Source organism: Ursus americanus, chromosome 2 (genome assembly GCF_024610735.1).
Source record: "Ursus americanus isolate L20-20 chromosome 2, mUrsAme1.1.p, whole genome shotgun sequence".
Taxonomy (NCBI): domain Eukaryota; kingdom Metazoa; phylum Chordata; class Mammalia; order Carnivora; family Ursidae; genus Ursus; species Ursus americanus.
In genome coordinates this window covers 48,750,700-48,767,936 of record NC_142128.1, presented here as the reverse complement: position 1 = coordinate 48,767,936, position 17,237 = coordinate 48,750,700, and the positions used below count along the sequence as shown (strand labels likewise).

Below are 17,237 nucleotides of genomic sequence, written 5' to 3'. Positions count from 1 at the left end.
GTAGACTCTCCTAGGATCACAAGTCTTTTATTCATAGAACCTGTCAAGTTGCAGATTTACACCTATCTGTGTGAGTAACGAACCGACATTAGACCCCCCCTCTAGCCTCTCAGCACCCCGAGAGGAGGGATTTTCATTTTTTCTCGTCACCCCAAGTACCCAGAACAACGCCTGGCACACAGTAGGCTCTCAGGAAACATCTGTTGGTTGGAGGGGCAGGACCGACCTTCAGGATGTCATCACCCTCTGTGAAAGGGACATCGCTGAAGCCCCCGCCCCACCCTGTTAGTCCAGGACCCGTCACCCTTTGCTCTCCCCTGAAACGTCTACAGTTAGGACTGTAACAGGACCCCATGAAGCTGGCGTGTAAAACTGATTAGGGCAGCCCCCCGCCGGGGCCCAGCATGGCTGTGGACTGCTGTTGTGTCTGAAGGGAAGAGAAAAAGGGTGAGGAGAGCTGAGAATCATTCATCTCCCTGCTTTGGGGAAACTTTTTGTTTTGTTTTGTTTTGTTTTGTTCACACTCAGCAAATCATGCTCTCGTACCAATAACAAACGTCAAATGCTCTGCCTGGGACTTAGGGGAGACAGAACATTAGCAAAGAAGGAGCCATTCAGTGAAAAGGACAGAATTTCTGTTTAAGGACTGAAAAGCCAAGTCACAAATGTCACCAAGAGACTCCAGGGAGATAGCTTTGCATCAACAACCAGTATTAGGGGAAAAAAAAAAAAACAATCATTCATAGCTACTTATAATCATCTTGCACTCCCCCCTTCTGGAATCTTCCATGGGTTCTCCTTCTCTCACTCTGACAGGACCCCGCTCTTGGCACTGTAGCATCTGCGGGCAACTATCCTGGCCGGACAGAGCCCCGGTGTCCTGGTGGGACGGAGCCCCGGGGAGACAGTCAGGGGAAGCATAGGAGCAGCCAGTGAGAACCTGGGTTGTGATTCTTTAAACAGCATTGCAAGTAAGGACACCACATCGCAAGCCACGGTGGTTTGGCTTCTGGTCAATTTGTTCACCTATTCACTTGGCGGCATGACCCTAACTGTGTGGTTCCTGGGGGAGTAGCTGCTTTCCCATACTAGACGGGGATTGGGATAATGTCTTATTTGCCTTTTTATTCCCATGGAGTATAAATGTTTGTCGACTGACTAACATCGAGGCATTTTCAGTTTAGGAGGAGGCAGGGGTAAACGAATACTTGCAACAGGGTAGGCTCAGGGCTCCAAGAGCAGCATACACAGAGTGCCGTGGGTGGTCACCCTCTAAAGGGACCCCAGGGGAATGGGTGGCATTGGCGCCGAGCCTTGAAGTATGGACAAGTGCGTAGGAGACTCTGTGTGTTCTGTCCTCCTCCCACCATAATTTTCAGACCACGTCTCCTCGTAGTCTTGCCCTCGCTGCCTCTCTGACTCAGCCACCTTGGGCTCCTTGCAATTCCTCAAACCGACGGGGTGTGCTTCTGTCTCAGGGCCTTTGCAAGCGCTGTTCCCCTGACTGGAACAGCCTTTTCAGATACTCTAAGGGTCTACTCCCTCCCCTCCTACAACCAGTCCTCCAGGCCACCGTGTCTTGACTCACGAGAGCACTTCGGTCCTTTCTTCCCTTCCCCCCACACAATCACCACCTAACAGGCCACTTACTGACTTACTTTGTCTCTTGCCCCTCCCATGGGGACCTAAGTGCCCTCACCACAGGGGTTTCTGTTGATGTTGGGTCCCCGTTCCTAGACCGGACGCTGGCACCCTGGGGCGAGTGTTCATCCAGGACTGGCTGGGTGAAAGGATACGTGACGGATGGTCGCAAAGAAGCACGTGTCCAAGCCAACGCCAGGCCTGTTAGAGCTTAAAAATAATTAGGATTCTTTAAATATTAAAAGTCACAGACGGGACATTCACAAGTGAGGCCAGCAGAGCTCACATAAACAAAAGTGTGAGCTCATGCCTTGCAAGTTTGTCTTCCTACCTGCCCCGTACTTTATTCGAGACTTTATCTTTCCAGCCGCCTGTTTTGGCTTCTTCCTTCCCAAATGCCAGAGATCTCACTTTATGTCTTAGCAGAGTAGCTCCGATTTCCTCCCTTACCTCCCTCCCCTGGCCCCACCCACTGCTCTTTCTATTTCTTCTTGGTCCTCTCCCTCCTTCTGCCTTCCCTCTCGTTTTTCCTTCTCCCATTCGCACTTCCATTTACTTCCCTGTGTCCTTCCTTGTTTCCTCTCTCCCCCCCTTTTCCTTCAGTCTTTCCTCCCTACCTCCCTTCTGCTCCTTAGGGTCTGAGCACCTGCTGGCTATAGGACAGGGTGCGTCCCTCTCTGTGCGAGAGATCCGGCCCCTAAGTTCTCACCGTTTATGTGGAGAGAGAAGATATATAGTAACAATTCAAGGCCGGGCCAAGGAGGGGTTTGGAGGAACACAGGAGTCCAGGAAGCAGAAGGGCTTCAGAAGAGAAGCCTTCGTAGAAGAAGATAGACACCTGCTCAAAGAATGAGTGTGTGAGTGGGTCTGTGGTTGCGGCCCGGGGCCATCAGCCATGGTGGCTGACATCATGACATCAGGAGCGAAGTGTGCAACAAGGCTGAAAGAAGGGAATAAGCTGGGGATTCTGGGGGTGCTGTTAGAAGACCGTGGCAAGAGCCAGCTGTTCTTTTTTGAACTTGTAGGAAAAAGGAGAGATCACAGAAGGCCCTCTGAAGTCAGAATATTTCCTTTCCATCATTCTAACGTTGTTTCGTTACCTCTACAAAGCAACCTAACTTCACATACATTTTTTTTTTTTTTAAGAAAGCAATTGCTAACTGATCTTAGTGATCTTGTTCACTGGTATTCCCAGCACTCGGCTGCCAAGAAGTAGGGGGTTGAATTGAATGGACTTGAATTCCTGTATGGCGGGAGGAAGGGAGAGTCATGACATTACAGGCTTGGGAAGGCTTTAAATCAACATCATCATTGCTCCTGGGTGCCAGGGATTCCTGCCTAGCATCTTTGCACCTCTCCCGGAAGCTAGATGATTTAAAAGAATTGGTTCATAGGGTTCCTCGCAGCTTCTGAGCGGCCTATCGTTCGTCCTCCCCTTGATGGGATTAGTTGCTCGAACTCACCCAATCGCAAGCCTGTTTTCATTTTAATCTACATGTTCCCATAAGCCCAGCCTAATTCCATTTCCCCCTGGGTTAGGGCTTTGTAACTGGACATCCTAATTTTAAATTCTTGCCCAAGCTTGTAAATTGATGAATACAGGCATATTCATCAACGAGGACCTGGAGATCTGGGTTGCTTTTCTGTTTAATCGTTTGGCTGGCTGAGAAAGTCTTCCCAGTGTAGTCCCACCAGGGGTCGAGATCCTCGTGAAGGACAGAGCAGCCCCCGGCGCGTAGGAGGTGGTCGGTGGAGGCTCGCTCGCTGAAGAAACACAAGGATGCTCACCGATGCCTGGGCAGCAACCGCCTGGGAGAGGGGCCCAGGGGACTCACCGAAGCCCCGGCAGAGGCTCTGCGGTTGGCAGACAGGAGGTATATTGGCCGTGCGCGGCAAGTCCCAGGGACGAATTGTGCTGAGTAAAGCAGGAACGTGTGGAGAGCCAGGACTGCGGACCCAGCAGCGGAAGCGGTGGGATTCTGTCACTGAAGCTCAAGGGGCAGTGACGTGACCAGGATGAACTTGGGTGCAGGAGACAAAGGGTTAATGTGACTCGCAAGTCGTGGTCTTCTGATCTATGGAACCAGGTGCAGAAGGCTCGATTTGAGCTTCCAGGCTACGTGGACACGCAGGAAATCATGGTCTTCCAGGGCTGTCTACTCACTGGTCTGTCCTCTGCACAAGCCCGGAGGCTGATTCAGGCCAGGCCTGCAGACGGCCCTTCGTCTGCAATTTGAGGTAAGACCTGGGAGGTCTTGCTCCCTTCTCTGAGAGGCGCCTGGAGGTCTGCATTTGCACAGCAACTTGGCATCTCTTGGGCCATTCATAAAAATGGCATCTTTCTTTTTCTCAGTTTTACTGAGATATAACTAACATACGGCCCGGTATCATTTGAAGGCGTACAGCGTAATGACGTGGCTTACATATATTGTGCAATGATTTTCACAATACGTTTAGTTAACATCCCTCATCTCATAGATACCAGAGAGAGAGAGAGAAATGATTTTTTCCTTGTGATGAGAACTTTGAAAATCTACTCTCTTAGCAACTTTCAAATACACCGTAAGCGGTGTAAAGCGTGGGTATCTTGTGGTACATTTCCTGGTTCCCATTCAGCGCCTGCTGGGGGCATTGATTAAGAAGTGGCTGGAAACGCCCAACCTTCAACGTAAGTTAGATGGAGCTAGAAGACTGACAGAGAGGCTCACCCGTGTTGGAGCCATTTAAATATGACATTAGAGGCACCTCACATCCTTTCCTCCTAAGCTGAAACACCCTTGGTGGTGAGAAGCCTAGGAAAGGAGCTCGAGGAGAGAATGAGAATTTAAAGAAAGTACGTGGCCTGTATGATGGTAGACTTCAGAGACTTCACAGACCTGTCCAACATCAACTCAGCTCATCCACTTCTAAGCCTCAGGTCTGTGACCGCTTTGAAGAATCCTAACTTCTCTTACGGTAGGAACAGTGGAGAAGTGATGGAGAAATGGCGGAACACATGCTGATTGGGCCAGGGAGGTGACGGGTTTCCTTGGGAAGCGCACGATCTTCTCATCCGGCTAGATGGGAGATACCAAAAAGGAAGAAAAGAAAGAACAGAACATCTACGTAACTAACAGTTCTTTACGGTGGATCGAGGGGAAAAAGAGGACAACCTAACTGTTGCGAGTTCAGAGAAGGAGATGCACCCAGAAGGCTATGTGAGGACAATAAAAACACTGCTAGTAAACACATTGTAGCCCTAGTCAGTGCTAGCCAGGCATTGCTGTACGTAGTAACTCATTTAATCCTCCTGACGACCCTATGGGGTAGGTATTAATTATCTCCATTATACAGAGGAGGAAGCCGAGGCATGGAGAGATTAAGCAATTCTCCAAGGCCACAGAGCTGGTAAGTAGCTGCAGCATAATGGGGAATGAATTTGTTCTTTGTCCTTGGGTCCTGGCATGGAGCTCCTAAACCTCTGGAAATTGCTGAGTGATAAAGGCGATGGGGCATCTTTTGTGTGTGGGCCCCTAGAAATCTTCGGGATGGAGGCTGATCCAGGAAAAGACCAAGCCTTGATTAGAAACTCGGGCCTTTCAGCCCCACGTCTCAGCCTCCAGGGAGGGCAGCAGGCTGGAGACTGAATAAATCACCAATGGCTAATGATTTAACCAATCATCCCATGTACTAAAACCACCCTGAGGACCCCTAAACCACAGGGTTTGGGGAGCTTCTGAGTTGGCCAGTGCATCCACATGCCGGGAAAATGGCGCACCCCAGGTCCACGGGGACAGATTATCTGCACTCAGGGCGCTTACAGACTTCATCCCCTGTGTCTCCTCGTCCAGCTGTTATAAACCAAGAAATGTAAGTATAAAGTGGCTTCCTGAGTTCCGTGTGTCATTCTAGCAAATGACCAAACCAGAGATGGGGATCGTGGAAGATTTCAATTTATGCCTGGTCGGTCAGAAGCATGGGTGACTGGCTCCTTGCCCCTGAGTCTGAACTCAGGGCAGTCTTGAGCCTTCACACCTGTGGGGGCTGACGCTCACCCTGGGTTGCTAGTGTCAGAATTGAACCGAATTGTAGGACACCTAGTTGGTGTTAGAATGTTGGAGAATTGGTCAGTGTGAGAAAAATTCCCTTACGTAGCTTCAGGATGAATCTGACGGCAGCAGAACTAGGACTCAAGTCTATACAGTTGGACTTTGAAGATCTCAGTGAGCAAACTGTACGTATTCCTCACACCAAAGGATCCAGGAAGGACCCTTCGAGAGCAGCCGATGGGGAGCCAGTACTGGAAGCAGTCTGAGATGTTCCTGTGGGTGACTTTTCAGGTCTCACTAGATGATAAAGGAAAATGTGGACGCATCTGAAGGGGAAAATCGAGAAGATCGTGTTAAATGCTTCAAGAACCATTAGTAAATCTCAGCGTAGCAGCTACAGTGTGTAGGGACTCGGACTCGTCCTGTGCTCTGAGGGTGGCCCAGAGAGCGCTCTGAGGGAGGGCTGGGGGGGGGGGCACACCGCAGCGGCGGAGGCTGGGGGGAGAACAGCGGCTGAATGTGGGTGATGGGAAGACACCTCTTGTAGGGACTCAGCCCAAGGAATGAATTGAAGCTGAGCAGAATCTATCTGAACAGTGGAAGCTTCGGACAGACCCAGAGTTTCTGAAAGACTTTTCAAAATAGAATTTGGAAAAGTAATGCGAAGAAAACAAACGTCTGGGCTGAACAGGAAAGAGATGAACCCTCCGTAAGACAGGGAAGGAGGAATGCCACTGGGGGAAAAGGCAGCTCACACAATTTGAACTTTACCGGCTCTGCTTTAAAGGGATTTGGGGAAAATAGGAGACACACATTAGGGCAAACCTCAAAGAGATCTCAGGACGGACAGACAAGGTTAGTGGGGAGCGCTGATGGGGCCGACCTCGGCCTGTGTTCCGCAGCGGGACGTTGGCTCAGCTGAGACAAAGGAAGAGCTCAGACGGCATCCTGCGCTGGAGAACGTCCGGGGAAGGGAGAGCAGAAGTCACGGGGGTACCGGGATCCACACAGCTGGAATCAGGACACAGGGCGGAACGGGAAGTGGAAACGGAGATACATCTTAAATAGGTCTATGGATACCGCGGGGAAGAAGGGAGTCTCGAGTAAGCCTGTGGACAGGAGGGCACCCGTTTTACATTTCTGAATTTTTCACAAAGGCATGAATATTTCAAAGGTCATTGTCTGAGAGAGGAGGCCGAATGCAGAGATTGGATCGTTGCCCCCAGGACATGAGGAGCGGGAGCAAGATTAACCTCTTGATGGTGGCTTTTTCTCAACACCACAGACGATACTCATCAGCTGGCATTGTGAAGACTGAACTAGATTTTCTTCGCTCTTTCATGTGTTTGCTGTCTTCCTCTGTGTCTTCCCTGAACAATCACGTCTCTACTGCAGCCACCTATTAGCAATCGCCATGCAATTCTATGATCTGGGTTCTGGGGACTCGATTTGGACTAGAAGCCTGGGCTTTGCTTGCGTTTTCTAAATTCTGTGGGACAGGCTGCCCCTGAGCTATGGTTCCTATGCCTCTTAAAGTGACTTTTTAGAAAGAGCGGGGTCCTAGAGAGAGGCAAGTTCGGATTAAGTGCACTTTGGAGGGACCCAAACAGCGACGGCCGTTCCTATGGACTGTCGCTGCCGTAGAAGGACGGAAGGTCTCCACTCCACTTCTGGCTGACAGGACACGGGAGGAAGTCCGGGAAGGTAGAGCTGTAGACTAGCATTTGAATTTTAATTTATAAGAGAGGAGGATTTTATTTTGAACTTTAATTTCTCCCTGGATACGTATCCTTGGGAGGTTTAGAGTCCAAGGTACTACAGCACTCGGTGCCTTTCATGCCACCAGGAGGTGCTCGTCGACGATTCTGGTGAGTTACCCGGGACAGGGTGGCTGAATATCGTGGGAGAGAGTGAATTCTGGCTGGGGTACAGTGTAACGTGGATGTTAATGCATGAGCCCCTCTGCTCTATCCAGGGGCATCCAGAAGCTCAAGCTAAGCTGTATTTTGCATGGGTCCCAGGAGGATACATGAAGACAGTGGTTCTCCAAAGCACGTGGCCCTGGACACTGTCACTGTCACAAACCTTTACAGCTCCTCTTCGCCCACGCCCACACTGCCCAGAGTGGCCTCGGAGGTGTGCCCAAGGTTAGCAGCCAGAGACTGCATCTCACGGGAAACCCTCTGCTGTCTTTATTTGTATGCTGTCATAGCTTTAATGCAAGGTTGAGAGCAAAACCCCCAAAGCAGGGCCTCATTCCTCGCTCCAGGCCTCCAGTTCCAAGATCCAGCCTAAAACATCTTCTGGACTCATGGCATCATTTCTTAACACTGAGCTCCAGAGGCACTCCCTACGCCAGATGTTTCCAGAAGCTGTATTGTGGATAACAAACGGCGCTCGGAACATTGGCATTTGCTACATGTCTTTTTTTTTTTTTTTTTAATTGGGCAAGTGGCATAAGTCTTTGAGGATAAGGACGCAGAAACCAGTGGGGGGCGGGTGGAGGGCAGTGAGCTTATCAGATTTTGTGATTTTAAGGCTTCAGACCTGTAGTCTTCAAAGAGACAGCTGGCCACCAGACTTGCCCCTTCCAGCCAGCAATGGACATGGGGCCCCCTCTGGCGGGGGGGGGGACAGGTTGTCTTCCCCACTGACGAGTCACAAAGCCAAATCTGGGAGGTTGACTGGAAATGTCCTTACGGGAGTGTGCCTGGAGCGGTGAAACAGGCAGGCAGGTTTGTCTTTTGCTCTCACTTATCAATTTGGTCACTAGCTGTTCACACAGACGACCAACTGTCCGAAAAGTTCGTGTGTGGCCTGGCTAGCCAGGGACCACTTGCACTTAAGAATATGGGTGTAGGGAGGTCTCAGTCAAAGGCTGTGCGGAGCAGTGAGCCTTCTTCCTACCTTCCCTTCTGGCAGCTGGATGCGGGAGCCGCAGAGTGGAGGGAGCTGGAGTCGGAATTCCTGCACTGAGAAGAGGCACCCCGACCAGGAACGCTGGCCTTAGGCTGTTACCCAAGTAAGAAACTGACTGTATTGAATGCGAGGCCTCACACGTGTTTGGTCTATTTGTTACAACAGTTTACTATCACTCCAAGTAGTAAACTAACGGGCAGAGTCAGGGCCACAGTTTCTTATGCAACTCGAAAAGGAAGCAGTCTGAGCGTGCCCGGCATACACACACTTCCCACAAGCGTGTTCCAGCGTCCAGGCTTGAAGAGGGAACACGAGCCTCCATTTTGGCCGCTGGCGATGTTCTCCAAGTCAACAGGAGCAGGGAGCCTTATGCTCTTGCGGCCATTGGGCTCTTAGCTTGTCCATTAATAACAATGATCATTTGATCCTCCCTGACTCTCCATCCCTTTGATCTACTTTCTATTGATTAGAATCACAATCGGGATGAGAAAGTGAGTGATTAGTTCATTCAATACATCAACACAAGCCTGCCTCACTGGGGCTCTGGAGACTTAGGGCATGGAAATGAGAAACAGTCCACGTGATGTCCCTGGAGGGGGGACACAAAATACCAGATCAGTTCCATCCTTCACATGGATGGGAAGATGGTGTTCATGGCTGGGACTCCAAACACTGTAACGGACCATAACTCAAAGGTCAGGGGCACAGTATGAGTGCAAAGAATGGGGGGGCGATGCTTACATGGGATGGTAGACGTAACACATGGTAGGTGTGCCGATCTACGGGACTAACACCTAGCATACCTCGGAGAGCCTACAACGGAGTATTATTCACAACCCAGAGTCCTTCCTCTGAACCACCTCTTGAGTACCAGGATTTTCCTTATGACCAGATCCCAGCAGACAAAGAGAAGGAAAGGGGAACCACTGGGCAAACAGCTGTGACTTAAAAACTTAGCATTTCTTATGGAAAAATCTCCCTGGTATTTTTTTTTAACGGGTGTCTGGTCAGGGGCAGCCAGTCTTTGGCAAGCACACACGATGGGGTGCCCTGCCTGCCTGCAGCACAGCCAATAATTGCCCATAAAAGATCCCCCCATACTTCTTCCCATCCTCCCTTCTTACTTCATGGGTGAGGTCGGTGACTCATGAGGTCACCCCCCGCCCCAGTATGTAGGCTTTACAGTGATCAGGGCCACAGAGTAAACCATAATCCACACTAATGCAGCCCTAGTTTGGGGGAAGCCAAGGTTCCAGCACGTAAGAGAAGAAATTTACACAAAATACAAGGATATATATTTTTTGCAACAAAAGAAACTATTTATTTGGAATATGCATTACCAGTACAAATTCGGAGACTGTAAAACCTACACCGTGTTAGTATCATTAGAGAACACAAAAGGTCAGTTGGAATCAAAAGGGACAGAAGCCTGTGCTCTCACAGAAGCAGAAAAGCTTAAACTTTCAAAACCAAAACAGAGCAGAACTTTGCAGGTTTATACTCTGAGTAATAAGAACAGGGGAGGGGAGCGGGAGAGTAAAACCAACAACCAAAGGAAAGCACTTCAAAATAAGTGGAAAGAAAGGAAGTAATAAGGGAGAAAAGCGGGAAAACATTGAATGTTTTATTAATTTTAACAAAAGGAAAAAAAAAAGTTTACAAAAAATAAAAGATTCCAGAAAGCTTTGAGCTGGGTGTTGAAACCATAAAGGTGATGTGAAAAGCTCGTCATGATTTTGTTGACTCCGGCACAGGTGTGCAGGTGTCTGGGCAGAAACACCTGCGACGCTCTGTTCCACAGTCCGCATTGTTGCCTTCACTTTTCTTGCTGATGTTCTAGGTGCTTTCTGGACACTCAATCATTTGTTGAATGAACGATGTTTAAAATAAGCTTCTTCCAGAGAATACTGCTTTCTTTTCTCCTATGACTAATAAAAACATTCCAAATCAAGCCAGTTTAACCATTTGCTTTTAAACAGCCCCCTAAATCAGAGGCTAGTAAGAGGTATGCTGTCCAGGCATCAAACTTCACCTCTCAGCATTAAAAGGAGAGCACTGAGTCACGCTCAGTTTCTTGACTCTTCATCCAAAATCAGGACTCAAGGGATCAGCAGCCCGACTGACCCCAGGGACGGCTTCCCGGATCTAGTCTATGTAGCCTGTGGCCCATCACACCAGGAATTCCTGCAGGATGCTTCTGGAAGAAAAAAATCCTCTCTAGTTCTAAGAGGGCTCCTGGACTGTTGTTATTAATCAAGAAGAAAGAAAAGAAAGCACTTCGTTGTGACATTCAGTCAACAAAGGCAAAAAGTCTCTCCCTACCATATTGAAGGTCTCCTGGACCGATTCCTTGAAATTTTAAAGGGCCAAAAGGAGAGCCCAGGTCCCTGTTTTTTCTCAGGGACTGCAGGAGCGCCGTACCCTCTGGAAATGCAGGTGAGTGACAGATATCTGCATGGGCTTCAGCTTTGTCTTTGAAGTCAACTGGATTCTGGAGCGAAGTGGAAGGACAAGGAAACCGGCTACTCTATAAATGTCGTCTTTTCACATCACCTCGTAAGGAATAAAACAGCAAGATCATAATCCTGACAATTAAAAAAAAAGCCCCCCCAATAAAACAACCAAAAATAACACAAAACATAATTTTTTTTTTTATATTTTAAAGAGCAGGAATAAAGAAAGAAAAGAATTTATTTCTGGGTCTCAAAGTTAATAAACATAACGTGTTAGGTTGTACCTATTATGCTCACTATCCCAACCTTTTTTTTTTTTTTTTAGTTTACAAAATGAATTACTGTCACTTTTAAACATTGTGAAACAGGAAATGAATGTGCACAACTCGACACTTTTCTAGCATTCTTGAACTAATTCACAAATGCAAGAAAATAAAAGAAAAATGGGGGAAATGATTAATGTAGGTAGTTTGGTGTTAAAAACAAAGGCAGGAATGATGTGTATTGTCACAGAAAGAAGAGGGGGAGCCCCCATCCTGTTTTGCGTGCTATGAGGGTCATTTTTAAAATTTTTATTATAAACACTATTAAATTCAGACCGCTTTTTTGGTTTTTTTTTTCTTTATCTGAATATACAAGAACATTCATTATCAAATGTTCATCATCAATACTACAAAGAACGAGACACAAGTCGCAAGAAACAATGGAAAATGTTAATAAAGCTGAAAGAATTGTTGAGTTTTTTTTTGTATTTTTTTAAGTTTTTTTTAAATTTGAGTTTCTGTAGTTTCATCTTTTTTGGTATCGAAGTCAGGTTTTTCTGGGCAGAAAAATAAAACTCAGAAGGAAAGGGGGGGAAGGTATGTGAGAGAAGGCAACCAGGAAATAAAGAACCACCACCACAGCAAAATTAAAAAAAAAAAATCAACGTAAGGAAGGTACCGCTCGGCAAAAGTACTGCACAGGCGCCAATTCCACGCCAGGGGGAGGAGTTAGGGGTGAAAAGGAGGATGAGATGGAGAGTTCTAAGGTGGGCAATCCCAAGGGCTAGTATTACTCAGGGGAAACCGGCTGCCAGGGACAACGGAGTGCTCCCACTCCCATTAGAAAATATAGGAGTCCTGGGGCACGTTTTGGTATCTGTAGGATTGACCTAATATGAATTCCCAGGGAGCTGTATTTCCAGAGGCACGCTCTTTCCATCCCCTTCCTTCTGCTGCCAGAGTTCCCATGCTTTGCTCACTGTCGGCGGATCTGGTGGCTGCCATGTTGGACGTGATGATGGGCATGGGGGGGGAGGTGGTGGGAAACTGTGGCACAGAGAGGTCTGAGCGGGGAAGATGCCAGGAGAGGTGAGAATCAGTGCAAACTCCTGCAGGGAGAGAAACTGTGCAAATGGAGCTCTGCTCTGATCTGTTTCATCAACTTAAAATGGCAATCATTCAACCCAAATCTGGAATCCTTCTTCCTGTTGCCAAGAGAACCCTTCCGGGTCTCTTCTGTACTTTGCGCAGTCAGGCATGTGATCCAGCCGTACTCCTGCGTGGGTAGTTCAGCTCCCTGGCACTGAGCAAGGTTCTCCACTGGCTCTACGACTACGGAGTTGTCACAAGATGGCTCCTGCCAGGAAGCCCCTCTACCGAGCTCTGTCCTGACTGGGGCACGGGTCAGTAGTCTTTCCACTGCTCTCAGTCATCAAGGTGTAATTCCATCTTGCCAAAGATTTACTTTTTGCTTTTCCTTCAAATTCACACACCTTCCTGTTTCTTAGGTAACCCCTCTCCCCAACATATACACAGGAGCAATTTCTATTCATTACTGTAGCGCTATGCATGATTTCCATGACCTCATCAGCAGGCCATCCTCACCCCTCAGGGTCTTCTCTCTCTCCCACAGGCCTCTCAAGCAGAGTAGATGTGACAGGGGGCTAAGTACTTACAAGGCCACGTACTGGATTCAAGTACAAACTAAGAGAACTGGGTCCTATTTTTCTAGTTTGGAGGCTCATCTCTAGTCTATGAAACCAAACAGACCAAAACAAACAAAAAAGCAACAACAATACCCCTTCTTCTCTTTGTCATCACGGCAGTGACATCAGGGTATTGACGGTAACCAGAAGTTGGAACAGGAAAACCACGTGTTGCCCCTCCATGGCACGAACCAATTTCAGGGATGACACTTCCCCTGACTTCCCATTTACAGACGGGCTATGAATGAAATCAACGTCTACAGTCTCTCGCAAGCCTCTTGGTAAGCCAGGCATCAGAATCCCCATTTTACAGATGAAGAAGATGAGGCACTGAGAGATGTGACCACCTCCCACTCAGGCTACAGAGCCACCATCTTTATCGCTGGCACAGCTGGTTAGAAGAATGTAAGCTCAGGTGACACAACAGAATAGCTTTCTAGTACATACTCTCCTCTCAGATATCCTCAGGGAATGAAAGTCACTGTGACAATGTCACTGAAAACATGACCTCCCCTTTCCCCAATGCTCCCAGGTCTAGCAAAATCTGCCTAAGCCGTGTTCTTCAACCCCTCCAGAATAAGAATGCGGTGCCATGTTAGCACTCTGGATAATTAATGCAACGCCCCCAATATAAAAACAAAACCAGAACAGAACCAAATCCATTACAGACATCGTTAAGTCCTGCGCATGGTTCCCTGAGCGCTCCAGACGTGGCGGGAACAGGAACAGCGTGTGTGGCAAAGCTGGCCACTGTCACGCTCAAGCCCTGTGGGTGTCTTTCTGGTGTGTGTGCATGCTGGGGGCTGCAGGTCCTGGAAGCCCCAGGCACATGCTATTTCTCTGTGTCGGTGACCTTCGCTCAGCGCTGCTTATCCCCTCTCTTGGGCTCATGAGGCAAACTGCTGTGGTTGCTAATGTGGGTCTTTGCATGTGGCATGTGACCGATTGGGAGAAAATGAACGTGTGAGGCCATGCATGTGCTGACATGTGCCTGGGTGTACATGCACGCATGGGGTGTGTGTGTGTGAAGGTTTAGTTGAAGGGGTGCAGGATAAGAACCTTCTACTCCTTAGTGGTTCATTCATCACCATGCCCACTCAGATCTGGCTTTATAGTAGGTTCTGGACATTGCTTACTAAGTGATGCGTGGTCTCCAAAGACTGCCTCTGAAACCAAGAGCTGTTAGGAGGAGGAGGAGGAGGAAGCCTCCAATTCTGCCCTTCTTGCTGCTTACGTCCCCCCTGCTGCTCGACTTCCTGCCTGGGAATCAACCTCGTGGAGCTGAGACCGGAAAACGTGGCACCTTTAGAAGCCCAGCTACAGCGGTCCCCGGGGCACAGCTGGGGCTGGGGAGGGAGAGGAGGAAGTGTTCTAAGCAGAACAGGCCCAGGGAGGGAAGAGCAAGAGGAGGCAGGGGGCCTGGAATGAGTGGGGCAACGTGGCGCATTCCTGCTAAGAGGTAGTGAGAGTAAGAAGAGAAACGAGAAGGGCTGCCTGTTAACAGAGGGGGCGGGGGATCCAAGTGAGGTAAATTTGGCTCCTCAAACCACCAGCATGAAAACATACAAACACGTTTATTATTTTCTTTGTATTTTCTTTCCTCTTTAAATTCCTCTAATTGTTGAAAATATCCTTCTGTGATGTCATAGAAGGCAGGGACCCAGGGAGTATAGGACGGGGTGGGGGGGGCAGGAAAGATGGCGGACACCAGGCTGACAGCTGGAGGCAGGGAAGGGTGGCTTCTACCCAGAAAAAAAGGGAAGAGAGTATAAAGAAGTGTCCAGATTGGCTGAAATAGCATCCCAAAGAAGAGAAGAGAAGGAGACTCTTATTGTGTTTGCTGATTGCTTCGACCTCCAGTCTGACCGCTTCAGCGTTGGGAGAGAAACCCTCCCTCCTGGCCCTGTCCCGACTGGGGCACAGGGTCAGCCGGGATGCGACTGCTGGGAGATCAGTTGGAGGTATCAGAGTGAACACTGCCAGGGCCTTCTGTAGGGGAGGTCACTGATGAAGGGGTAGTAGCATCCTGCCAACCTCCATTAGCCTAGAAGGGAAAAAGGGAGAGAAGTCAGTCCTCTGAGATCGCGTGGCCATTTTGAGCAGACAATAACAAGGCAACTTGTGTAATGGGCACAGCACAGTGCCTGGCACGTGGGGACACTACTCGGCTGGGCAGCTGTTCTTATGGTTGATGATACTCCCTCCGTCCTCAGATGAGTATGGGTCCTCCCAGTGAGCCTCTGGACACAAAGTTACTACCTCCCACTTCTCAAAGATACTTAGAGTCAGTCTAAGCTGTCGGATGACCATTGTGTGTGCTCTAGTGAAATGACAGGTCAAGGGACCCAAGTTCTAGTTCTGAGTCTGGCAAGGACTAGCTGTTGACTCTGGCGAAACACTTCCACCTCTTTGGCCTTGGATTCCCCTTTAGAAAAATAAAAAGGTTGTCCACGTGCTTTCTAAGGCCTTTCCCTGCATGATCCATATGTTCCTGGATTCCAGGCATCCGTTCTATGCAAGGTTCTGTACTACTTGCTCCTGAGTATATAATGATGAGCGAGAGACAGTTCATGTCCTCAAGGAGGGGGATAAGACACGCATATGAATGAACTATAATTCAAGGCAGAGCCTAATAAATGGTACCGCCCCATTGTTATGACAGTTCAGATGAAGGCAACATCCCATCTTGTCGGAGCATCAGGAAACGCATCAGGGAAGGGGTACTCTTTGAGGCGAGCCTTGAAAAGTACAGAGGGTGATTCAGGTGAATCAAACAGGTGAAACAGAGGTAGACTAAGGGCTGGTCTGCATAAATATATCTAGAGAGGTGGTGGCAGGAAGCTGTAAGCATGATCTCCATTTATAGATCATTTTTCTAAGATTCTAAATCCAGAAGCATCCAAACAATGGGATTGTTCTAAAAGGATTTGTTTTAATGAACACCCCTGGCCAAAAATATCCCACCATAAAAATAGTTGAAGAACGATACATCATTCATGATTGTTTATGTATTTTAAAGCATCGAAACAGAAGTATGCTAAACTGCCTTTTTTCCCCTAATTGCCGGATTCCTTTGAAGTTCGTACACCTCACCTCTGCAAATGTTCATGTTGAATAGAGCAGGTCTTAGGCATTCTTGGTGAATTATTTCCTACAGTACTCTCCACTCATTTTCTTCCCTGAAATACTTGGGGTACACGGGGCAGGTACTAACACCACATTTGGGAGGGACCACAGCTTCTAGTCTAGCATAATCCATGGTACTCCTGAGGCACCTGCTTGACACCCAGGTGCCGGCAAACCTGTGTTCATGGCTCATTCATAAGAAAGCAGAGGTGTGAGAGAGAAAAGCAGGTTCTGGTTTATGACTGAGACACACAGGCTTCTGAACCTCTAAATCTAGGCTCCTTTTTCTCTGCCCTTCTCATCCACTTGGCTTTTTTTTTCCCCACTGGCTCACCCAAATGATGCTCCAATTTTCCCAGGAAAGCCAGGTGCTGAATTCATTGCAGCTCCCACTGGTTACCTCTGCATGAGGAGAGGTCTTTTCCCCCACGCTTCACTAAAGAGCAGGTCTGGATACCAAGAGCACGAAGGGTCATCCCGGGCAATGCCAAGGGCATTCCACCTCAATCGGGGATCCATGAATCATTGCTCAAAACTCCAAAGATCCATCGCCTGACCAAGTCCGGTCGCTCCTCCTGCCCCCTCTCCCTGCCCAGCACGTTTCTCCTGCTGTTGGTGAGGGACCAGAAGGGGAACAATGAGGGGGAAATGGGAAATCTTTCTTTTACAACAATTCGTTCTTTCCTATCTTTCTGGGGCCAAGACTCTGTAGTTTGATCAGAATCAAGAACAGAATTAATTCCGTGTCCTAATGCAGGCGGATCACGGGAGTGACAGGAGCTTGGTCTCCCTTCCCAACCAAGAACATGCCTCCTCGTGCCATTTTAGGCAGATGGGGAAGAGCAATTATATTTATTTTACCCCAAAGAAAATCCCTTCATGTCATTTATTTTTTCTGATTATAAAAGTTATAAACTCACACAATATTTTCAAAGAGAATATTTGCAATTCCATATGCAATGTAATATTTGGAACAGAGAAAAAGCACGAACCACGCAATGGACACCACGCGTAACCCTACCACTCCAAGACCGTTAGCTGCTCGTACTTTGATACCTGTGTGTCCTAATAGTCCTTTTTTGTATGTGCGTGTCTACCAGA

At 48.4% G+C, this 17,237-nt stretch overlaps 1 protein-coding gene across 6 annotated transcripts in view; it reads right to left on the bottom strand.

The window, feature by feature from the left end:
* Nucleotides 1-9,881: 9,881 nt before the first annotated feature.
* PBX1 (PBX homeobox 1) overlaps nucleotides 9,882-17,237 on the bottom strand; it is a 281,772-nt gene continuing 274,416 nt past the window's right edge. For all 6 annotated transcript variants that reach the window (XM_045809683.2, XM_045809685.2, XM_087856031.1 and 3 more), the window contains one exon: nucleotides 9,882-15,054. In XM_045809683.2, the coding sequence (XP_045665639.1) occupies nucleotides 14,962-15,054 (93 nt within the window). In that variant the 3' untranslated portion in view covers nucleotides 9,882-14,961. The remainder of the gene's footprint in view (nucleotides 15,055-17,237) is intronic.